This window comes from Phascolarctos cinereus, unplaced genomic scaffold, assembly GCF_003287225.1.
Source record: "Phascolarctos cinereus isolate Bilbo 61053 unplaced genomic scaffold, phaCin_HiC Scaffold_9;HRSCAF=440, whole genome shotgun sequence".
Classification (NCBI taxonomy): Eukaryota; Metazoa; Chordata; class Mammalia; order Diprotodontia; family Phascolarctidae; genus Phascolarctos; species Phascolarctos cinereus.
The window spans coordinates 111,215,545-111,241,342 of NW_027556402.1; the positions used below are offsets into that span (position 1 = coordinate 111,215,545).

Below are 25,798 nucleotides of genomic sequence, written 5' to 3' on the forward strand. Positions count from 1 at the left end.
ATATCTCTTCTTTTGTTTTTATTTTAGGTTTGTTTATCATTTTTCTAATTTTTTAAATGCATATCCAGTTCCTTAATCCCTTCTTTTTCTATGTTGTTAATGTATGATGTAAGGATATAATTTCCCCCCTGAGGACTACTTTAGCTGCATCCCAGAAATTTTGATATAGTTTAATCATTATCTTTTCTTTTACAAAGTTATTGTTTCTATGTTTTGTTCTTTGACCAACTCATTTTTTAAGATTACATTCATTAAGTCTCCACTTGGGACTGTGTCTTATGTTTGTGGCCCCTGAACCAATTTCCATTTTTATGGCATCATGGATTGTAAAGGACATGTTAACTATTTTCCCCTTAGTACATCTATTTGCCGTATCTCTGCACCTTGGTACATGGTCAATTCTAGTAAAAGTTCCATGTGGTAAAAAGAAATATGTATGTTCTTTTGCTGTCCCATTTAGAAAACACCATAGATTTTTGAACTCTGGTTTCTCCAGATATTCATTCAGTTCTGTATTTTCCTTTTTGTTTATCTTTCTGTTAGACTTATCCAAAACTGATGGAAGGATATTGAAGTTTCCTGTCACTATCATGTTACTGTCTATGTCTTCTTGTAGCTCGGATAATGTTTCTTTTATGAACTTGGATGCTAAAACATTTGGAGTGTATAAGTGTCTTAGGGCTATCGCTTTGCTGTTTATGGTTCCTTTTAGTATAATGTAGTTTCCTTGTTTATCTCTTTATTTTTTCAGTGTTTGTTTTTGCTTTGACAGCATGATGGCAACTCCTGATTTTTTGGATTCACTTGATGTATAATAATTTTTTCCCCATCCATTCATTTTTATTTGTATATGTCTTTGTTTTTTTTAAATGTGTTTCTTGTAAGCAGCAGATTGTAGGGTTTTGTTTTCTTACCCAGTTTATCGCTTTTTTTGTTTTATTGGACTGTTTAATCCATTCACATTTAAAGTTATGAGCTGTTTATATTTTCTTCCCTAAAATTGTTTTTTCCAAGTTATGATATTTTTCCATCTTCTGCTATAAAAACAATAATGTGTTCCTTCAGTTACTTTACATTAGTCTTCTTTTAAGGTGGCCCTGTTCCCCCTGGCTTTCTTCTCTTCACCCTTTATCCCCTTGATTTTCTTGTCACCCACTTCCCTTTAGGGTTTTGTTTATTAATCCCTCTATCTTGCTTTTATCTGGTTATATATTTCTGCTTCTTTTTTCCTCTCAAACAGATTGCCTCTTCCCCTTCAGCTAATCCTGTCCATTAATGTTTCTAATTTAATTTTTATTCTCCTTTCCAAAAAAGATTTCTTTTACTCTCTAAATTATCATCTTCTCTTTCTGTTTACCCTAGACCCTCCTTGTCTGATTCATGACCCATCTAATCATCTGGTTTCTTGCTCTTTTCTCTGTATTCTGCATATGAGCAAAGCTTCCAAAGTACCCGTTCTAGGCTCTGCATGTAGGTGCCTTCTCTCACTGCCTTGTAGGGCTGACCTCATGGATTCCCTTTTTCCATTGTTCCTCACTCAGAACAATGCCAGTTATTGCAGGGATCAAAGAAGACATTGGCCCATGGTAGGGTCCCTCTCCTGCCACTGAGCCATACCCTGGCTTGTTGACCATTTCTCTGTGTTTGTCTGGAAATCTACCTGTGTTCATGCTCTCACACTCCTCCAAATTCCAGTTGCACGTGCACGCGTGCACACACATACATACATACATACATACATACATACATACATACATACATACACACATACATGCGCGCACACACACACACACACACACACACACACACACACACACGCACACTCCCAGAACAAGTAGACTTTTCAAGCAACAAATCTCCTAGGCCTCACCCAATGTTGCAAGGTCATTCTATCCCTTGACCCATAAGGGCATTCATCAGTAGAATCCCCTCCCACCTCCAAAGTAAGGTCTTCTTCCTTTTTCTCCATCTTCCCCTCTCCTCATCCCCCACCCCATCTCGCCATCCATTCCCTTGCAGACTCTTCTCTTTCTGAGACCACAGAAGTCATCTTCCCTTCAGTGTAAGGGGCAGCTAAGTGGCATAGTGCGTGGAGTGATGGGCCTGAAGTCAGGAAGACTCATCTCCCTGAGTTCAGATCTGGCCTCAGACACTTACTGTCACTTAACCATTTGCCTCAATGTACTCATCTCTAAAATGAGCTGGAGGAGGACATGGCAAACCACTCCAGTATCTTTGCCAAGGAAACCCCTGATAGGGTCATGAAGAGTTGGACACCACTAATCGACCAAACAATGGCAAAAGCGTGTAAAAGCTAGATCACTGCCTTTTCTCCCCCCTCTGTATTTCCCACTTTCTGTCTGGGTCCCGTCGCTGTAATGGTTAAGTGTTTTCACTTTATTGCAGAAGATCTGGGAGAGCGAAAAGGAGAGCTCTATCAAAATATATTTTTGAGTGAAGGTTTGAAATTTATTAGAAGGTAAAAATAATGGAAAAGGCATTGCTGCCTCCATTGTGTAAAAGTAATAATAATAATTTTTAAAAGGTTATTTATGGGCCATCACCACTGCCATCAATGTGCTAGCTAGCAGGTACTCAGAAGTCTTGCTCCATGGAGCCCTCCCCGGGAAGACACCAGGACTCACACCAAGCTGACCCAGTGAGTGTCTTGGTAGGCTAATCCAGCCTGACCCCCGCTACCTGGATCCCATGCTAACATTAGAGAGGCCCTCCGAGAGACAGCTACAGCCTTAGAGTGTAGAGAGATGTTAGAAGTGCACTCACGCGCGTGCCCACACACACACACACACACACACACACACACACACACACACACTCTACTACTGCTGCTGCCTTCAGCTGTCACTCTGTGCTGGAGACCCAGATGGGCTTCTACGAAAACCCCCCAGCTTGCTTTGCTTATGCATCCAGCCAATCGCTGCACTCATCTGCCTTCCGGCTTGTCTTCCTATAGTGATTGTAGCTGGTGTTCCTGTAGAGGGCTTCAGAATCCTCAAAATGCCTTGCCCCATTTGACCATCACAACTCCCCTGTGAGGGAGATGCTGTTATTGCTCCATTTCACAGATGACAAAACTGAGGCTGTTCGGGGAAGGGCTCGACTAAGGATGATCCAGTGGTTCATGTTTGGGGTTGGAATGAAATGAGACACTCATAGACTATCTACCGTTTAACAAAAAGGAAGTGTCAGGCAATTTACACTGGTTCAGTTAAATGCAGCCCTTCTTGTCTCTATATGGAAATGTGTCGGATCAGAAGACTATATTGACTGGCAAAGCAGTGGGACATCCCTCAGGTCTGAGGGCCCTGGCTCCTTGTAATCTGGAGAGTTTATGCCTTTGATCATTAGTTCTCAAACTTTCTGGTCTTAGCACCCTTTTACTTTCTTAAAAATTGAGGATCTCTTTACAAGCTTAAAAATCATTGTTATGTCTATCAATATTTATTGTATTAAAAATTAAAACTGGTATATTTTCATTTATCAATTCATTTAAAAATAACCATGATAAACCCATTGTATATTATATCATAAATAACATATTTTAATGAAAACAACTGTATATTCCAAACAAAATTTTGTCAGAAAAGCGGCATTGTGTTACACATTTTTCCAAATCTCTTTAATGTTGAGCTTAATAGAATACAGCTGGATTCTCTTTCTGCAGACAGTCTGATGGCTTTTCTCCCTTTTGTTGGGAAACTCGCCCAGCCGACGTGGCCAGGACCCCAGCACATGTTGCTCTTGTTCCAAGGTTCAGAGGCATTAACAGCTCACGTTCTAGAGAGGTATCACGTCCATGCTTTCCAGAGTCCAAGCACTCTTTTTCTCTCTTATCTATAGCACTCCACCATCTGCCTCAAGATTGGATTGAATACCAATTTGTGATAATGCTGTTTGCTTAGAGCAGGGTTTCTTAACATGGGGTGCGTGAACTTGCTTATACACACATGTATTAATAAGTCTTTCAGTACAGTTGGTTTCCTTTGCAATCCTATGTATTTTTTTTACGCATTTAAAAACTTTCTGAGAAGGGGTCCATAGGCTTCACCAGATGACCAAAAGGGTCCGTGACACCAAAAAGAGATAACAACTTCTGGTTAAAGCAATGGGTATCTCAGAAGTTTCAAGTCTTCTTTTTTCCCAGATAGTCAACAGGCATTTTTTAAGCACCTACTATGTGGTAAGCACTAGAAGCAAGGCAGAAACAGGCTCCACCCGCAAAGGGTTCACAACCTAATGGGGACAACAACAATGCCAACAGCTATGTACAGCCAAGACATAGGTGGCACAAAGCGGACGTGATCACAGAGGGAATGCCCTGGTGTTAAGGGGGACCAGGAAAGCCTTCTTGTAAAGGTGGCTTTGATCTGAGACCTGGAGAATCCAGGAGGTGGGAGTGAGGAGGGAAGGAATTCCTAGCATTCGGGACAGCCAGTTTTAAAAATGCTCAGCGTTGGGCCGTACGGAATGTCTCCTTTGAAGAATGACAAGGAGTCTATTGCTAGAGTACAGGGAGGTGACTAAGGTAGAGGAAGACTGGAAAGGTAGGAAGGGGCCAGGTTAGGAAAGGCCTGAAAAGCTAAACAAAGAATTTTATTTGATCCTGCAGGCAATAGGGAGCCACTGAATTTTACTGAATAGGAAAGTAACAAGTGGGAAGATTATTTGATAACTGAGTGGAAGGTAGACAGGAATAGGGAGAGGAGGTAGGGAGACCAACCAGAAAGCTATTTCAGTTGTCCAAATGGTGAAAGGAAAATGAGGGAGACTTTAGATCTCACCCATGAGTCACATCAGGGGTGGGAAGACCCCAACATTGCAAAACATAAAGGTTTGGGGGTTTCAGAGGGGCGCTGTGGAAGGGTGATATTTTACTAGGATGCAGTTCTCTTTTGAGTGGTACCATTGAAGAGTGGTCTTAGCACTGAGCCTGTGTCTATGGTCTTTCCTTCCTCGCCTTTAGGAATTCCAATGCTTAAGATCGTGTTTGCCGGCCATGAACACCTCTCCTTAATATCTGTGCCCTTGCTTATCTACCACCCAGCGCAGATCCTGCTGGGCAGTCTCTTAGTGCCAACGATCAAGTCTTGGATGGTGTCAAGACAGAAGGTAAGAATTCCATAGAATTCAGTCAACCAGCAAGCATTTATTCCCGCAGGTGCAAAAGAGGAAATAGTTTCTGCCCCCAGCTACTTTCGTTCCTTCAGGGGAAACAAAAAGGATCTGAAAAAGTATGATTGAAATACTGTTCCTTAAACTTAGGATATCATGTGTATTGTTTATATCCATATACACAGTATTATGTTAAGTAATGTAGGTATGTCGACATTATTTTAATTTGGACAGAATGAGTTAGTTCAAGTTTCAGATTTTTAAATTACCATAAAGATAGGGTTTTACTATAAAGATACAGGTTTTTTTGAAAAAATAATCTGAGTTCCACGCCCCACTGAAAGTTGATTTACAGTCAGAGGATTTGGGTTCTGAGCCCAGCTAATCCAGTGCCTATTTATGGCTCCTTCTTACTTGAAAACTCAAAATCACCTGCTTTGAGTGTCTTCCTTGTAAACTCTTTTTTTTGTGTTTTTTTTTTTGGCTAAGCAGTGGGGTTAAGTGACTTGTCCAGTGTCACACAGCTAGTAGACGTCAAGAGGCTGAGGCCAGATTTGAACTCAGGTCCTCTGATTCCAGGGCCGGGTGCTCTATCCACTGTGCCACTTAGCTGCTCCCCACGTAAACTCTTAAGCCAAAAGAAACAGGCCAGCTATTAGTTTCATGGTAAATATGTGTTGATTTACTGTGATTTCACAAATAAGCAACTAATACCAAAACAAACCGACCATTTTCCCAGAGGCTTGGCCAACTTTGCCTATAGAAGAGAGGCCAGCACAGATGCTTTCTTTCCCTGTGATTAGGACCTCACAGACCAGATGATAGCAGACTAGTCTAGATTTAGGCCACTTGTCAGCTATAACCCAGAAGATTTAGAAAAAGCAGCTGCCCTGGTAGCACAGAACACCTTTTAAAGGCATTTTTCTGACCATAATGGCATTTAAGTTACTCTGACCTAAGAGTTCTGTGTCATTGTTGTTAGTCGATTGTACTGAAAATGAAGAGAGCGAACATTTAGCAGACCATCATTAGGGTGGTGAGGCTGCATCTTGAGAGGACACTGCCTGCAAGGGTGAGCCTCCAAGACCAACCATTACATTTACCCTTTTTGAAAGCTTCCACAGAGAGATGCTTTTACTGTGTTTGGGAGGGGAGTTTCTTTAACCCCTTAATTTCTTTAAGGTTTGGAAAAGGTGCTTCCTTTTTTTCTTTTTTAAGAAAAATACTTTTAACATAGAAAGAAAGAAATATAACCGTGCTCTGCTGGTAGTGGTCATTCACAGTGAGTTGGAGAGGCATTGTATTGTAGAAAGTCAGGGAAGGTGTAGGTTCAACTCTAGTCAAGTATGTCACTTACTTTTTCTGAGTCTCAATTGCCTCACCAGTAAAATGGGAATAATAGCATCTACCTCACAGGGTTCTTTTAAGGAGATCACTTTAAAAAAAAAAAGCATTATAAACGTAAAAGAAATGTAAATAATTTTTCTCTCTTAATCATATTTTTTTACCTGAAATTTTAAAACATAAGAGCATCTTTCAGATGGAAACCAAATTGAACCCTTCATTCTCCTTTACAGTATAATTCATGGGATCATAGGGTCACTCTAACTTACCATGAATGAACACCACTAGCTCACAGGGACCTTAGAATGCATTGAGACTAACCTTCTCTTTTTACAGATGAGGAAACTGAGGCACAGAGAGGTTAAGTGATTTGCCCAGGGTCACACAGCTAGTAAGTGACTGAGGTCAGATTTGAATTCAGGTCTTCTCAGCTGTAGACCCAGTGCTCTTCTGACTCTACCACCTAGCTGCCCCAAGAGAAGCCATGCTAGGAGAAGGTCACTCAGGAGGCCAGTCAGTTTTTGTGATTGTTGTTCATTTAAATTGTTCATTCCCTGTAACGTGTTAAGATTCACAGAATGCCTTCGTCCCAACTACCCTGTGAGATAGGTAGGACAAGGAATATTGTCCCCATTTTACAGAGGAAGAAACCGAGTCTGAGAGGCAAAGTGACTTGTGTCCCTGGTTACACAGACCATGTGGGGAACCAACAATCCAGCTCAAGTCTCTTGATTCTTGTCGTCATGGGGAAAAGCGTTGCATCCAAAGTCAGAGGACCTGGGTCAGATTCCAGCTGGGCTCTTTCTTGCCTTTGTAACCTTGGAAAAGTCCCATCCCCTCTGTGAGATTCCGTTTCCTCACCTGCAGAATGAGAGGCTCAACACTCATTCCACGTCATCCTCTCAGATCCCGTTGGTGGCTGGCTCACCCCCATTCCAGGGCTCTCTGCCACCCTGTTGCTTACACTGTGCTGCTGCTGGACTCACTCTTTCTGCTTTTCTTGTAGGGTGTGAAGCTGATGAAGCCAACAGTATGACACTAGCGGGGACCCTCGAGTCGCAGATGTGTATATATGTACTATACTGTACAATCACGCCATTCAGAAGACCTGTATTTGTGAATGTTGCTTCAATGCATATTTTATTTTTTTATATGAAAAAAAAAGATCTATTTAAAGTGCCTTAAAATGCATTTGGCCAGAGCATTGTTTCTAGAACTTACCTTGCTGGTGACCAGCAGAGGCTGTACAGTATTTTGGAGCTGTTTATTTTTCTAACTCAGTGAATGGTCCTCCCAGTTAAGAAGCAAACCTTGGATTCCCTTTCACTGTTTTCTGTGTAACTACAATGCTGTGGCAGACACAAGGCTATCGAAAAGAAGGTCCAAAGACCTAAAAAATACCCTTCTGCCAACAAACTTTAGGGAGACCATTTCCAAAGTTTTCCCTTGAATACCTTGACTTTGTGTGTGTGTGTGTGTGTGTGTGTGTGTGTGTGCCTCCTTTATTCTAAAACTGTGACATGCCTCTTTCTTCTTGTTTGTGTATGCTCAGCATGGGGCCAGAGAGTAGATGGATGGATGCTAGGAAAGCAGAAAATATTTGCATTCATTGACATAGTTTTCTAGACATTCCTTCAAATTAAGAGTGTCCTCAAGATAATTCTTTCAATTCCGTTGTATGAGATGGTGGCATTTTTCTGTCTTAAATGCATCATAGGCTGTTTCAAAGGCACTGATGTTTGAGTTATAAGTAAAGTTCGGGGGAAGGGGGGCAGGGGAGACTTCTATTTTTGTCATTATTATTCATGTTTTTCCCCACTTTCCTCCTTCCCTGCTTGTTCCCATGCTACCTGCAAATCTGCCTCAGGCCGGTAAGAGGGGCAGATGTCAGGAAGGCAGGAACCTTCAGCAATGAAGGACTGCCCAGAGCCACATTCCATGCCAGAGACCAAAACTAGTTATTTTTACCATTACAGAAAGACCTGAGCTGCTTGCCTTCTATCCAGTTGCAGCCTGTTAAATTTGAGGAATCAGCAACAGATGCGGCAACCGTTTGTAGCACGTTTCTGGCAGCCTGGCCAGAGAATTGCAAAACATAGAGCGTTGTTTATGGTCACAGACATCAAGTGAATGGAGTTGTCCCAAAGTGGACATCCAGACGTAAACCCAGCATTAGCTCTGTGGGTGTTTCTCTTACAGATTTTCAGGGTTGAGCTTTAATAAGGGGCAAGACATAGAAATAAGATCACGGTGGTCAGCAAAGCTTCAGATTCTCATTATGGAGAATGCTGTCATCTTCCAAGTCTCCCTTAAAGCTTTCTGTCTAGAGTATCTTCTCATCCTTGGCTTAATGTAAAATGATGGCATTTTTGGTTTGGATGGGAAAAGTCCTAAGGCAAAAACAGTGGTGATGACTCTGGTTTGCTTCCATAGTACCAACACACAAGTCATTCCTGGGGGCGCTCGATGACTTTGTCCAGTCTAAATCTATATCGCTACTACTGCTGGCTTCTGAAAGGATGTTTTCCCAGCCCCTTGTGGCATCTCCTTTTTGATGGCTTTTCTGGTCATTATCTTCAGAATTTACAAACTGATCCCAAGGGTAAATGGGAAGGCTGGTTTATACTGGCATCTCCCTAAAGTGCCACTCCCTTATTGGGAGACCCCATTGGATCCTGTGTTGGGCTAATCTTTTGCAAGGTGTTTTTCCTGATGTTTGCAAACATGGATATAGGGAAACATTAGCTAGGAGCAGTGGGGGCTGAGGGGGGCAGTATTTTTCTGCTTGGCGTCTGTGTGTGGGCCTGTTCAAATTTCATTGTAACCAAAGGGCAAAATGTTCAGATTTATCTGGTCTCCTGGTCTACCGTTACAAACAAGTATGAGCCTACATAGTTCTTTCTCCCTGGTTTGTACACTGCTTCCCCCCCTTGTTCCCAACTGATCTACCTCTGTTACTGACTCTCACACCTAATAGGTGTGATTATGGGTGAAAATAAAATCCAGTTATAAACACTCCCACCCAGTTTTAGCATCTAATTTAGAAAACATTATCTCCCACCCCTCCTACTTTTCCCCCAACCCTGCCCAATGTCTTAAGTTTATACATAATAATATTGTAAGTATTATTGTGGATGGCTTCAGAGTAATCTGGATAGAATGTGTTTATGCTCTTGTTTTTATGCAGACATGGTAGCATATTGTTCCAAAAGGGACATAAAATAAAATTGGAATTTATTTTTAATTCCTCTTTATTGGGACTTAATTATTTCTCTCTAAAATATTCCATTGGATTGCCAGACTGCTAAACTATTCATTTTATGCCTTTATTTTTGCCTAAATGTATTTATGACAAGAAATATGTTCAATGATACTTATGTTGATGTGATTTAGATGATGATGTAGACCTTGCTATATGCTTCAAAAACTTCTGTAAGCAAGTTTTTAAAATCTGCCCTATTAAAATTTTGAAACAAATGTGTACATGTAGGTATACTTAAGTATTTGTTCCATAAATGCAAATTTTTTCTATCATGAGAGTTAGGAAAGATAATGATCAATTGAATCACTATGATGAATTGAAATGAAAATGACAAAATTTAGAAATCATTAGAAAATGTGTGTATCTATCTTTTTTTTACTTTTTAAAAAAAATTAACTTTTTTCCTTTTTATATTTCGAGTTCCACATTCTATCCCACCCAATGAGAAGGCAAACAATATGATAAGATACATTTGAAATCATGCAAAACATATTTCTATATTAGCCACATTTTGTGATCTTCCCTGTCCCCATAGTGGCTTTCTACAGTTGGGGCTTTTTTTATTTTTTGCTCATTTTCCAATCTATTTCATGACTTTCAAGTTGAGCTCTGCTCCTGGGGTACAGAGGGGACTGTCCAAAGCTTCTTGTGCCAGGAGGCCAGGGGCCTGGTCACTGGCTTGCTGTGCCAGGACCAGCAGCTCACCTTTGTACTAAGAGTGGCTGGCGTGGCCAGTATCCTGTTGTGCTAGGGCTGTGCCAAGACTGAGGGAACTCGGTTGCTTATCTGTGCTGGGGGCTAAGAGCCTCTAGCTGGCTTGCCCTGGGCTGCACTCCCCTTTTACTCAAGTGAGACAGACCTTTCCTGCAGTCCTTCCAAGTTATCTTGAGCTGGAAAATTGTTTCACGTCATCTTTTTCTCTGTCGCTCTAGAATTCATTTTGAGGCTTGATTTAAAATTATTTTGACGAAAATCGGCAAGAGCTTAGGCTGCTTCCTGCCTTTTCTCTGCCATCTTGGCTCTACCTCCCAACCAATTAGTCACATTTTTTTTAGAAAGTAAAAAAATTATACTTCAGTTTTTACTTAGAGTTCATCAGTTCTGTCTCTGGAGGTGGATAGGATTTTTTCATCATGAGTGTTTCGGAACTATCTGATCATTGTGTTCAAGTACCCAAATCTTTCATGGGTGATCATCTTTACAATATTGCTATTATTGTACACGATGATCTCCTGGTTCTTCTCACTTCACTTTGCCTCACTTTATATAGGTCTTGCCATGTTTTGTTTTGTTTTGTTTTTTCCTGAAACCACCCCCTTGTCATTTCTTATAGCACAATGGTATTTTATCACAATCAAATGCCGCAACTTATTCAGCCTTTCCCCATTTGACAGACGTCAACTTGATTTCTAATTATTTGCCACCACAAGAAGAGCAGCTATAAATATTTTTGTACATGTAGGTCCTTTTACCTTTTTCTTTGAACTCTTTGGAATACAGACCTATTTATGGTATTGCTGAGTCAAAGGGCATGTATGCATCTATCTTAACCAAATTTGTAGGTCATGCCTTCCAAGAATGAGCTCCTCACACTTTAGCTGATTCAAACTAATTGCACAGAATCACTTGTAGGTTTGGTAAGCTAAATGTGAAGCTTTAGACTTCATGATGTCCCAAAAGTCTGTATCAAACCCTTTACTTGTAATAGAGTATTTCTATTTTTTCTAATATCGTTAAATTCCAGAGCTGGTCCTTCCCTTCATATCTGCCAGTATGGTTTCATTGCTTGCCACAGGTACCAAAGGAGAACCATCCCCAGCCTCAGTGGCCACCTTCCAGTTCATGGGGGAACCAAGGAGTTTAACTTGTCAGGATTTTCTGAAACCATTTCTTATTCTTGAAGAAGGAAAAGGAGCAAACTAAAACACTTTGCCTAAACCCACTGCTTCCCTCTCCAGGTAACCAAGTTGGGAATAATACAGGATCCTTATACCATAGGCCAGCGAGCTTGACATCTACTCCTAGCAATGTTTTAGAACATGTTAAAGGATGCTTAGTGAACATCTTAAAAAAGGAAACACTGATCACAAAGAGCTTGACTTCATCAAGAGCAGATTGTGCCAGACTGACTTCATTTCCTTTTTGACACACTTACTAAGCTGGTAGATCAGAGGAATCTGTGTAGTTTATCTAGATTTTTAACAAGGCATTTGTCAAAATCTCTCATTTTATATTTGTGAATAAACTAAAGAGATGTGAACTAGATATTAGTACAGTTTGACAGATTAGGAACTTGATGAAGGGCCAAAGAGTGGTCTTAATGGCTCCATGTCAACTTGAAAGGAGGCCTCTATTGGAGTGGTTAAGTGATCTATGCTTGTGCTGTTAACATTTTATCAATGACTTGTATAAAGGCATAGATGACAGAGTTATGAATTTTCAAATGTCACAAAGCTAGGAGGAAACATGGATAATACTGTCACTGACAGATTCAGAATTGAAAATTTTGGTAAGCATATGAGGCTAAATTGAAGATAATATGGTTTAATTGAGATGACTTTAAATTTTACACCTAGCTTTAAAAATCAGCTTTCCAAGTTAAAAAAAATGTGGAAGTGTGACTAGAGGACATTTCATCTAAGAAAAAGTTGGGCATCTAAGCAGACAATGCGAGTCGTCAATGTTATATGGCAGCCAAGGAAAGCTTATAGTACCTAAAGCTGCCTTAATATAGGCATAATGTCAGGAACAGTCTCACTGCACTCAGGCCTAGTCAGACTACATTAGTATTTTATTCAGTTCTTGGCACCACATTTTAAGAAGGACATTGATGGGATAAGATAGTGACTAGAGGATGGCTACCAGAAGCATGAAGGGCCTTGAAATAATGTCATATGAGGGTCAGTTGAAGAAACTGGAATGTTTGGCCTGAAGAAGTGAAGACTTAGGTGGACATAGAATCATAGATTTTAATCAGATATTATCTTCATTCTGTAGATGAGCACATTCAGGCATTATGTTATTACAATTGTCTTCAGTTGACTCTCTGTGACCCCATTTGGGGTTTTCTTGGCAAAAATATTGGAATGATTGTCAATTTCTTTCTCCAGCTCATTTTACATATGAGGGAACTGAGGTAAACAGGGTTAAGTGACTTGCCCAGGGTCACACAGTAAGTGTCTGAGACTGGATTTGAACTCGGGAAGATGTTTCTTCCTGATTCCAGGCTGGGCACTCTATCCACTGTGCCACCCAGCTGCCCTAACTTAGGCTTTAAGAGATTACATTACTTGCCCATGGTCACAAAGCCAATAATTATCAAAGATGGGATGTAAACCCAATCTCTCCTAATTGCAGGTCCACTGTTCTTTCTTTATGCTATACCATGCTACCTCTTAATATATCTCTTTCCTTCCTTAGAATACAGAAATTACAGCTAAGTTTCCACAAAAGCTATGGGTGAATCCCTACAACTAAAAGTACTGCTGGTTTGCATGAAGCTTCCTAAATGAATTCTTTGGAGCAGTATAATAGGGAAGATTAATTCTTCAGTAAGTATTTATCAAGGGTTTCTTCATGCCTACTCTATGAGAGATAAAAGAAATTGATAACTTAGCCCCCTGTAGTCAACTCTATTACAGGCTAACCAAAGGGACAAGAAACAGCTAGAAACCGTGAGTCTTCTAAAGATTACGAATTTTAAAAATTAAATGAAGATCATAAAATACAAATAGTCCCTGACTTCTGGGGGATGCAGAGTAATCCATGTAGAGGATGGCTGGACAAGAAAGGCTTCTTGCGGGGGCAGCGAGGTGGGGCAGTGGATAGAGCACCAGCCCTGGATTCAGGAGGACCTGAGTTCAGATATGGCCTCACACACGTAACACTTACTAGCTGTGTGACCCTGGGCAAGTCACTTAACCCCATTGCCTAGCCAAAAAAAAAAAAAGGCTTCTTGGAAGTAGTGAGTCCTGAGTCATTGATGCAGCCCATTAGAAGAGCCCCTTCAACTACAAGAGTAGGAGAACAATGCTGATGAAGACAGCAAAAGTGACTGGCAAACATCGATGGGTGATTTCTTCCTTCTACTGTTTTTTCCCCATGCCTCCGTGTTTCAGAACATTCATTGAAGAGATACACCAGGAATGGTAGTAAGGCCTGTGGATGCCAGTATTATCCTCTTTTAAAAGTGCTTACATTTTAAGTTCTGTTGATTTGTGATCTATTCCTTCAATAAAGCTGATATCATTAGATTTTCTGGAAAAGATATGACAGAATTAGAATGCAAAATTTCAGAGGTGGAAAAATAACTGAACAAAAATGAAAAATAGGATTGAAAGAACATGAGAGCACAACAAAACAAGATATTGAATTTCAAGATAGGATGTGAGGAAATACCTAAGGATGATAGGTCTTCCAGAAAAAAATAATAATAATACCATGCCTCAAGAAGTTAAGTTGCAAGTTTCCCTGTAAATATTGAAAACAGATAACAAAGTTCAGATTGAGAGGATCCACAGAACATGAAACAGAAAGAAACCTCAGGTTTGAATCATAAAGAAACATTGTAATGAAAATGCATAACTACAATATCAAACAAAAAAAATCTTATAAACAGTAACGGAGGGAAAAACTTCAAACCCCAAGGAGAAGTCAGAATAGCACTGTACTATTCCAATAGGTTGTAAGATATCAAAGGAAAATAGAATATGATATTCCAAAAAGCAAGGATATTGATTGGCATCTCAAAATAATATATCTTGTGAAGTTGGACCTTACCACCAAAGAAAATGGACCTCCAAGGAAAGGAGAAAATTTGAATCATTCCTTCAAAAGAACCCAAAAGTGAACAGGATATTCAATTTACAAACTTAGCAAAACCTTAGAAGTTTAATATTTTTAGATAATAAAGGCTAAGAAATCAAATGTTTATTTTTATGTGACTAGTGATAGACAAGGACATGAATATAAGATGAGGTGTTATTTTTAAATCTTGCATATTAAATGAAAGTAAAAAGGCAAAGAGAGACTCAGTGGACTAAAGAAGTAAAGGGTATAACAGGAAGGAGTTGGACTTCCTTATATCACCAGATTTGAAAAACTGATACCCATAGCAGCTACTCTTGACCTCTTGTTTTATCATTGGCTGCTTGATCAAAATATATTTTGATTTTTAATGTGAAAATGATTTAGCCGTTCCAGCTGCCTCTCCAGTTGTGCTTATGATCCCGTAAGAAGCTGTGGTCTTTTGGTCATGTTCCCATGCTGAGAGTAGACTGTCCCTGTTATCAGTTCTTCTTTCCAAAGCTAAAAGCCACAAGCAGCAGATACATAGTCCTCAGTTGGGTTTTATTTTCAGCTGATGGGTTTATTTTCAGCAATTCAGAGGCAGAGAAAGTGGGATCCTTTGGGATTGAGTATACAAAGAAGGCAGTGATGGATGGGTACTGAATCAAATGTATTGGAAGCCTGGAGCTTTTGCAAAAAGGGTATTCTCCATGAGTTGTAATCTATGCAGAAGAGTTATTGGAGAGTCCATTAAATGTCTGTAATCAAGTCAGGAAGTGACCAAGGCATGAATCATCACTTCATTTTCTAATCAAGACATGGGCAAATGTGTTCTAGAATGCTAAAACCATATCCCTTTGATGGGTAATCCTTTGCCTCCAGCAGACCTCCTGTACAGCCATGAGGTGAATGAATGGGTGAATAAATGAATGAATAGATGAATGAAAAAACATTAGGTATTTAGTACATACCAGGCACTATGCTAAGTACTGGGAATGAAAAGGAGGGACAGTCCCTGCCATCAATGAACTTATGTTATAAATGGGAGAAACAATGCACATAGCAGAGTATTGGCCCAAAAAGGATGAACTCAAAAGAATGATGAGAAGCTATGGGGACAGTTAACACCCCTTTTCCAAAAGCAATGGTAACATAGGTCTTATTATTCCCAGAACAAGAAATGGGAAAGATGTGGGGGTAGTGATGGTATGGCTGGAAAAGGGCCGTGAAGCATGGTTATGGAGTTGGGGACAACATGTAATATGCCCTCTCCAGTCAGCATGGCCCAAAGGCAGGACCTGAGCTTGAGCTGGGAAAGATGAAACATGTAACAAGAACTCAGCCAAACAGCACTGGCGCTGCCCAATTTCTAGCCCCTTCATACCCAGCCCTAAAGAGATCAAGTTCAAGAACTAGTCAGTGTCCACCGAAAGATCTCAGTCTAATAGAGGACATATGTGATACTCATGCTTTCTTGAACTTGGCTGCCATAAGTCATTCTTCTTTGAGTCTATTTTATAGGTCTGGTTGGGGCATATGTCCTCAGAAACAATCCAAGACAACATAAGTGTTTATTAAACACCTACCATGTATAGAACACTCTGCTCAGCCCTAGGGAGAAACAAAATTTATATAAGATAGATTCTCTGCCTTCGCAGGTCTTAGAGTAGATAAATAAGGAATAAATGCAGGGAACTGTGAGATATGATATGGTCCCTGCCCTCACTGAGCTGACAGTCTAGTCAGCATAAATGAAGAAGGTATAAAGACAGGACTACAATATAATGGGATGTAGTTAAATAAGGTGAATAAGGCTAATAAGGCAAAAATACCGAGGACTGTAATATTTAATGTAATATTGAACAAAGCAAATAAGTCAAATACCGAGAACTATAATGTGATTTAATGTAATATAAGCATGTCTCTACAGAGATTCCTCAAATGTGATGACATTCATTTCCTCATTCTGCTGAAACTAAACCCATGTCAATGTTAAAACCTACTCATGTTCCCTCCCTCAATTCCTTTTGTGAAAAACATAGCAACTGAATGCATTATCCAGCCCTCCTGATGCATTGCTAAATCAGAAGAACCTTTTCAGATTGGAAAGCTCAATAAAGGTTGTTCCTGAATCTTAAGACACTCATTTTAAGTTGTTTGGAAGTAGTAAATAAATATTTGAGGCAGTCTTGCATAATGGATAGAGGGGTAGCCTTGGAGTAAGGAAGACCCAGTTTCAAATCCTGCCTCAGACATCCCACCTGGGTGACTGTAAGCAAACCTCTCAGAGGCCTCCAGGCAACTCCAAGTTAGGGACAGTTGCCCAGCTGCATCCGTTCTAATTAGGGAATTTCTACTGTGGGAGTTCTCTATACCAATGTTATCATGGGTTCAAACCGAACCAAAAATGAATCTTCATGATCCTATTGGATCAATTTGTTGATTCTCAGAATGGGCATTCTCTAGGCTCAGTGGTTAGAACTCTGGGCCTTGAGTCAGGCAGTCCTGAGTTCTAATGTGGCCTCAGACTCTTACTAGCCCTGTGACCCTGGGCAAGTCATTTAACCTCTGCTTCAGTTTCCTCAGCTGTAAAATGGGGATAATAACCTACCTCCCATGGTTTTTTGTGAGGCTCAAAAGAGATAATTCTTGTAAAGCACTTAGCACAAGTAGGTGGTTAATAAATGTTCTCTTCTCTTCCGCCATCACTCTAAAAAGTGTCAGGGGGAGGGGGCAGAGCTAGGTGATGCAGTGGATAGAGCTCTGACCTTGGAGTCAGGAGGACCTGAGTTCAAATCTAGCTTCAGTCAATTGACACTTACTAGCTGTGTGACCTTGGGCAAGTCACTTAACCCCAATTGCCTAAGCAAAAACAAAACAAAACAATAAAAAGTGTCTGGGGAAGGATCATCCACTCATGAAGACAAGAGCTAGAGAAATGCTCATGAGAATGATGGCAGGAATGTCTCAGCCAAGTCTGGGCCCCTCCACGCAGATCTCTGACTCTGCAGCCCCAACACTGGTTGATAGAGCTTGCAGAGATCATGAGATCAGAGATGGGGTTGGAAGAAACCTTAGAGGACATCTAGTCCAATCCACTCGTTTGGATTGATGAGGAAACTGAGGCCTGATATGTATGTGACTTTCCCAAAGTCATGCTGTTAGTAAGCTCCTCTGGAACAGAATCCCAGGCCATTTTGTGGGCTTTTACTCAGCTGTACTCATATGAAGTCCTATTGTCAGGGTCATGACCCCACCATATAGCAGAATATAGCCCTAGGGCCTGGAGTAGTTAATGACTAAGCTTCTAGGCTCCCAGTATGCCTCTGCACACACAGTTTTTATTCCCCAAAGCACTTGAACTGATCTTGAAACTTGGCTGAACCTGCTGCTCAGTACTTCCCAGGGATATTAACAGCCTGAATGTAGGTGTTTGGACCTCTAAACTCCCATCATGAGGATCAAACTAGGAATCAGCTGAAGGAGAGAGATGCTACCAGAAACAGCAAAAGAGAACCGAAGGGGCGAAGGCAATCCAGTTATTGCAAAGGGGAACCTTTACTGGAGTCCTTTATCTCCAGGTCACTGAATGAAATCCAACCAGGCCTCTCCTGACAGAAAATCATTCCCAACCTTGTGGCAGGCCATTTGATAGACAGGGAAATGAGTTTTCCATCTCTATCCAGCGGGCAAGTGTCCACATTACATTTGGCACTGAGCAGCAGTCCCCAACTCTGTTGGGAAAGAATAGACACAGTCTGCAAGCTACCCTCCTGCTTGTGAGGGCAGAGGCTCTGAGGTCAGGGCTGAGACTTATTGGCAAGGAAGCTCTCTCTGGAACCCCCAACTCTCAGACCTGCCATTTAGTCACAAATTTTTTCCCCTGTTCTAAAGAAGAAACAATTCAGCCGATTGGGAGGCAGAAATTTAGGAATCTCAGAAAAGCATCAAAAACAACCCAAATCACAATGACTGTACAATTATCCCTTCCCCATCTTGACTTTTTTCCCATCAAGGTTTTGATATGTCTTGGGCCGGCATAAGAAATTAAGTGAGAAATGAGGAGTTTTGTAGAAGCTGCAGATGACATGTGAAGGCCAGCAGACAACAGAGAGTCAATGACCAAATACGTAACCCAAATTTTGAAATAAGGTACTGTAAACACCTCATCTAAAAATAAAAAATAAAAAATTCAGATTTCTTCTCTGGTACCAAGTGAGGGCCAAAAAATTTTACACAGGTTTTCCAGATTGTGAGGGTGTCGCGCCCCTAACCCTGCAATGTGGAAAAGATAACTGTATTTTCTAAAAACTTAAATACTGTTGTTCTCTTTGCCTTTTCGTTTTCTATAAATGCTTTTTCCTCATCTGTAAAATGAAGATAATAAGACCACTACCTACCTCACATGGATTGTTGTACAGAAAACAAACCTCAAGGCACTACAGAAATACGAATTATTGTTATTGTTGCTTTATCTTCGGGCCTAAATCTTTTCATAGTTTAGCAAATCACAGATAAGCGAGGAGAACCATGTGGCTTTAACAATAGGGGGAAACTTTTCAGAGTGCATCAGAGACATAGTTCTTCCCTCTCCTCACTTTTTATCTTTCTCCTTCTAGGACAGGAATTCTTAATTTGGGGGGAAGGGAGATCATGGGCCCCTTTGGCAGTCTGGTGAAGCCCAACCCCTTCTCTGGGGAATGGGGAATCATTTTGCTAAGATAGCGTCCTCCACCACGAAGAGCTAGGAGACTGGAGCTTTCTGGAGACTGGAGAACTGGGTCATACATGGGTATTCTGCATTGACCTACAACATGGTTGTGAAAAGCTTTTTTCCTATTAGTTGCATAACCGGACTTTGTCAGTATCTTTAGCTTTTGCTATGTTTGCTTTCTGCAGGTGAATGTGATTCCTTCGTTCATACTATGTAATAAAGGAAGAGCGCTTGAGAGTGACCTCCTTCCCCCCTTACCCTCAGGCCATGGAACCCCATGAAATAAGCCTGGGTCTTTGGTCTTTTTGTCTGTTCTAGTGTAGGAAACAGAAGGGGCAGCTAGGTGGTGCAGTGGATAGAGCACCTGACCCAGAGTGAGGAAGACTCGTGTTCATAAGTTCAAATCTGGCCTCAGACACTTACTAGCTGTGTGACTCTGGGCAAGTCACTTCACCCTGTTTGCCTCAGTTTCCTCATCTGTGTAAAATGAGTTGGAGAAGGCAATGGCAAACCACTCTAGTATCTTTGCCAAGAAAACCCCAAATGGGGTCACAAAGAGTCAGACATGACAGAAACAACTGAACAAGAAAGGGGATGGAATCTCAAATCATGACTCAGGCCATGGGGAGCCAGAAATACAGGACACCAGCCTGGGCATTATAACAACCAGCCCAGAACAGATGCCCTGAAGAGCAAAGGTCCAGGGATGCTAGCCCAGCAGAGGCCACCGCTGCCAGCTCTAGGCTTGACTATGGTAGGACTAATTCTGTGCAGGAACTGAGCTAAACTGAGAATGGAATCTCCAGATGGAGATTGTGAATAGAATTCCCAAGACAATGCAGGGGGAATTATACCTCAAGATATTTGGGGAAGTGTCTGTTCTTCCTATACCTTTAAAGTGGATGTCCGTTTGTAGATGTTAAGGGGTTAAATGAAACTGAAGTGCTAGTCACTGGCCCCTAGGAATGGAGGAGCACAGCCCATGGGAGCTTGAGTCATTGGTAGAAAAAAGATACTCCCCGATCGCTCTGAGGCCCCAGAGAACCCTGGGCTGGGGGACGAGGCAAAGGGAGACAGAACACAACGGCCCTGTCTTGTTACGGCACTTAGCACAATGCCTGGCACATAGCAGCTGCATAATAAATGCCAGTCAACTGACTGGCCCTGAGAGAGTTGAGTCAGAATCAACCACGTTACATCATAATAGTGTTTTTAAATACAGAAAATGAAACACATGGAATTACAAAGGAAATTAATTATATTAAAATATAGTTATCAAAACATTAAAAAAGACAAGTTTATGGCCACCTGTTCTAGAGTCACCCCAGCCCTCCTGTCCATGCCCTCTTTGGCTCTCGCCATCCTCCCAAACAGTAATACAAAGCTGCCTTCAGTTGTAGATCTGATGCTTGGATAAATAAAATCTTCCCTCCCAGACGGACAATATTGCAGCCCATTGTACAGATGACATGGCTCTCTAGCCAGCCAGAGTGATAACTGTGCCTGCCGAGTGACTCTCCTTAGGGGATAGGAAAGTGGAGAATTCTGGACTGGTTCTGAGCAGCTGCAGCCCTGCCCAGGGGCGTTCCACAGTGGACTCTGAACTCTCATCTCCACAGGCCCTTCAGAATGTTCGGGTGAGTTTCAAGGCAGCATTGCTTGGGTTTGTCCCCGAGATGTGAAGGCTGGGACACATTAAGTGTAGTGTTTTCACTATAAGGGAAGTTCCCTGACTGATGCAATTGGGGTGGGGGTGAGGGGAATCATTACAAGAGGTGGCTTGCCTGTATCATTCATTCATTCATTCAACAAACATTTATAAAGCACCTATTATATGCTAGGCACTCTGAGAGGCACTGGTTATACAGAGACAAAACAGAAAGAGTCCTTACCCTCAAGGGTCTTATCTTTTATTAGGGGAAACAATATGAACATAGATAAATCAATGCTAAATATAGACCAAGTAAGTACAAAACAAAGTTTCATGTATAATTTTCTTTTTTCTGTTCTACTCTGTATATGGAAGTGTTCATTTTAGTTGATGTGTGTTAAGGTCAGAATTTCTTTTTAATTGATTAAAAAAGAAATAGAACACACAAAAACTTCATGGTAAATGCAAAACAATCGATTTTCTTCTCCCCGAAAAACCTCCTCCATTTCTTCCAAATTTCCTTATTCCTGTCTAGGGCGCCACCACTTTCCCAGTCACTCTGGCTAGAAACTTACGTGTCATTCTCCCCTCCTATATTCAATCTGTTGCTGAGGTCTGTCAATTTTACCTTTGTTCAGTTGTTTTTTTCAGTCATGTCCAACTCTCCATGACCCCATTGGGGGTTTTCTTGGCAAAGAGACTGAAGCAGTTTGCCATTTCCTTCTCCAGCTCATTTTACAGATGAGGAAACTGAGGCAAACAGGTTGACGTGACTTGCCCAGGGTCACACAGCTAGTAAGTGTCTGAGGCCAGATTTGAACTTAAGAATGTAAGTCTTGCTGACCCTAGACCCTGCCACCTTACTGCTCTTTACCTTTATAACATCTCTCAAATGTGCCCCCTTCTCTGCTCTGACACTGTCATCACCTTGATACAGGCCCTCATCTCCTCACTCCTGGACTACAGCAATAGCCTTCTGGGGGTGGGGTGGGGGGCTGCCTGCCACAAGCCTCTCCCCTCTCCCCTCCATCTTCCATTCAGCTCTAAAGTGATCTTCCTAAAGTGCAAATCTCACAATGTCATCCCCTAGTAAACACCAGAGGCACCCTATCACCTCCAGTTTCAAATATAAAGTCCTGTTTGGTATTCAAAGTCCTTCATCATCTGGCCCCTCTACTGCTTGCTAGTGCTTACACCACCCCCAACCAATTCCCTATTCCTTATACTAGACATTCCACATCCTGATTCCAGGCATCTTCACTGGCTGTCTCCTAGGCCAGAATTCTCTCCCTCCTTATCTCTGCTCCTAGCTTCCCTGCTTCCTCCAAGCCCCAGCTAAAATCTTCCAATCCCCCTTAATTCTAGTACTTTCCCCTCGTTGATTATCTCCAATCTTTCCTGTAGAGCTCATTTGTAATAGCTATTTTCGAATTATCCCTCCCATTAAACTGAGCTCCCTGAGAACGAGCATAGTCTTTTAACTTTCTTTGTCTTTCCAAGGCATAGCCCGAGCCTGGCACATAGTCGGAGCATAATATATGTTTTTTTCTTTGACTGACTAAATCTATAATGAAGATGTTAGCTTTCTTACTTGAGTTGATTCCATCAAGATTAATCTGGGCCAGGGAAGGAGAGGCAACATGGTATATAGAAAAGGATACTGACTTTAGAGCTAGGTGAGCTTGGTGCTGCAACTGATGGAGCACTGGGCTTAGAATCAGGCAGACTCATCTTCATGAGTTCAAACCCGGCCTCAGACACTTACTAGCTGTGTGACCTGGGCAAGTCACTTAACCCTATTTGCCTCCGTTGCCTCACCTGTAAAATGAGCTGGAGAAGGAAATAGCAAATTACCTCAGTATCACTGCCAAGAAAACCCTAAAAAGAGGTGGACATGACAGAATAACAGAAGCTAGGTCCAGTTCCTGACTGTGCTGCCTACTACCTGCATGACCCCAGGCAAGTGAGCACCCCTCTCTGGGCCTCATTTCCTCATCTATAAAATGAGGAGCTTGGGCCAGATGATCTTGGAGACCCCTTGTCGCTCTGAATCCCAAGATTCCCTGAGCTGTCTGCCTGAAAAGCCCATGCTCAATTGTTAGACACACCTTCCTTCCACCCCACCCCACCCCCATCATCTTTCTTACTCTGCCTGACTCTTTGCAGAGGATTTCTGATCTTTAGCAGCTCGTTGTAGAAGTGTCTCTAGGTTAGAGAAGGTGTGAGAAAAGGAACGGGGGAGGATAATGAGAGAAGAAAACTAATGAAAAGGAAACAGGTGAGAAAGTCCTAACAATGGCTTTTCATAACTCTGTCTAAGGTATCTCCCTCTCCCTTTTCTGAATTTACCAACTCAATCTTGCAGATTGACTCAAGCGCTGTGCTTGGGGAGGAGGGTTGGGGCAGGGGGCCAGGGTTTGCATCTTAGGGCCCAGCTGCATCTGAATCCTGAGTGGGCCTAAGGCCAGAGGATGTGTGTGGGAAGCAGTTGCCTTGTTGCTTTCTGTAGGTTTTCTTTTGTAGCTCGTGTCTAAGTCAAGGTCAGGGGCTTGAGGCACCCCAGAACTAAGAGTGTCCAGCAATATCCCCTCCCCCCTTCAAAGGAAAAAAGAAAAAGAAAAACTGGCCGTAGTTTCCAGACATATCAACGAGATATAAATATATTTTCCAAGCCTGCCCTCTAGTGGAAATCCAAAGACAGCAGCACAGAGTGAATTAAAAGACTAATAATGTAAATGAGCCAAATAAGTGAGATTTCTGCTGCTTGTTTTCCATGAGCACATTATCTCGCTTTAATTTAGAACCTATCCTATGGAGTCACCATTTCTTTGGTTGGAAGCTAACCCTGCCTTTGTATGAGACTTCAGAAAACGAAAAACGAATGGGTCTTCCCAGCCCTGAATCCTGAGTGAAAGTTGTCAGAATTCTGATAATTATAACTCCGGTGAATTGTGGGTGAGGCCTACCTCCATCCTCTCGTCTGAGAGCGGGTGGACTTATTGGTCACCGCCATTGCGTTGGTTGGCTTTGTTCTTTAGAAAGATTCTGCGGGAAAAGAGAGGAGTCATAGGGAAATGGCTGTCTTTTTAATAGATCATCAATAAAACATTTATTTAGAATTTTCTAAAATAACTTTTTAAAGGAAAGAAGAAGAAAAGAGGTCCCAGGTAACACTGTGTCCCTGTCTTCAGTATCCTTGGTTTGGACTGGTGAGGAAGCCAAGGTTCCGGGAACTGCGGTCAGAATTACATCACACTCCCCCACTCAGTTTTTTCTTTTCTTTCTTTCCTTTTTTTTTTAACCTTAGAGGATGTAGGGACAATGAGTCGTTTGTGCTTCTTCCTGCTTCTCCCTGGCCAAGGTCAGCTTTCCCATTGGGACATTACTGAACTGGCCCAGAGCCCTGATCTTTTCCAAAGCTTTCAGAAGGGGCAGGGCCTTGGCCCCATACACCAACAGAGGGCTTTGAGCCAAGTCCTGAAGTAAGCCAGGACGCTGGGTCCTATTCCCTCTGCTGGATTTAGCATAAAGGGTCATAGGCCAGAGGCCTAAGGAACTGAGGCCAGGTTAGAGGACCCTGGAAAGAGAGTCCTGTGAAAGAAACTCGTACCATACCGGAGTGTGACAGATGGCAGTGTGCTGCCACAGAAAGAGCGCTGGAATCAGAAGCAGAGACCTGGGTTCAAATCCTGACTCTGCCACTTACTACCAATGTGACCAGGGGTGAGTTATTTCACCTTTCTGAGCCTCAGTGTCCTTAACAGGAAAATGGAGGGGCTGGATAATGGGATTTCTAAAGTCCCTTCCACTCTAAATTTTATGATCTCTCTCTCTCTCTCTCTCTCTCTCTCTCTCTCTCTCTCTCTCTCTCTCTCTCTCTCTCTCTCTCTCTCTCTCTCTCTCTCTCTTATTTTTCCTCTCTTTCTCTTCTCTCTCTTTACTCTCTCTTTCTCTCTGCTTCTTTCTCTCTTTCTCCCCCTTTCTCTGTCACTGTGTAACTTTCTCTCCTTCCCTTCCTTTCTCTCTGTGCCTCTCTGCCCACCCCCTCTGTTCCTCTCTTTCTCTTTGCCTCTCTTTGTACCTCATCTCTCACGTTTTCTCTGTCTCTTTCTGTGTATCCCTCTCTTCTTCCCTCCTTCTCTGTCTTTCTTCCTTTCTGTCTCTTTGCCCCCTCTCTCTTTGCTCTATCTCCATCTCTCAGTCTTTCTGTCTGTCTGTCTCTCTATGTATCTCTCTCTCCCTCTCTCTCCCTCTCTTTGTCTCTCTGACCCTTTCTGTCTTTCTCTTTGCCTCTGTTTCCATCTCTCAGTCTCTTTGTATCTCTCTTCTCCCCTCCTCCTTTTCTTCATTCCCTTCTTTCCTTCTCTCCTTCCTTTTTCTTCCTTCCTTTCTTTTCTTTCTTCCTTTCTTTCTTTTTCTTTCTTTCTTTCTTTCTTTCTTTCTTTCTTTCTTTCTTTCTTTCTTTCTTTCTTTCTTTCTTTCTTTCTTTCTTCCTTTCTTTCTCTTCCCCCCTCTCTGTCTCTTTTTATCTCCATCTCTGTCTCTCTGTCTCTTTGGAGGACTTCAAAAAGAATTTTCCTCTTATGAAACGATTTAGGTAAGCTCCCATAGGGAAACAGGCTCTCAAAGTCTCTTATAACCTAAGATTTTATAAGGGACAATTAAATAGTGACAAAAAAAAATCCACCCCTCACTGCCTGATTCAGAGGTAAGCACCCTGACTTGAGGTACCTTTTGCCCCACTGCTGCTGCTACTTCCTCTTCCTCACCCAGGAGTGTGTCCCTGCATCCTTACTCCCCCCTTCACTCTCCTCGCCCACCCCATCACAGTGCGGCTGCCTCATTAGCTCAAAAGTATGAGAGGAGCCTTGCTTCACTGCCGAGATGTTGAGGATGCAGAGGCCTC

General features: G+C 41.8%; 1 protein-coding gene across 4 annotated transcripts in view; it reads left to right on the forward strand.

Moving 5' to 3' along the window:
- The window catches only part of SLC10A7 (solute carrier family 10 member 7), a 282,712-nt gene extending 272,991 nt beyond the window's left edge, over window positions 1–9,721 (forward strand). For 3 of the 4 annotated variants that reach the window (XM_020978288.2, XM_020978289.2, XM_078148543.1), the window contains 2 exons: window positions 4,985–5,130; window positions 7,484–9,721. In XM_020978288.2, the coding sequence (XP_020833947.1) occupies window positions 4,985–5,130; window positions 7,484–7,513 (176 nt within the window). In that variant the 3' untranslated portion in view covers window positions 7,514–9,721. Of the gene's footprint in view, window positions 1–3,685; window positions 3,807–4,984; window positions 5,131–7,483 lie in introns of those variants that run through there. The other variant, XM_020978290.2, reaches the window with a different exon arrangement.
- The last annotated feature ends 16,077 nt before the right edge of the window (window positions 9,722–25,798 follow it).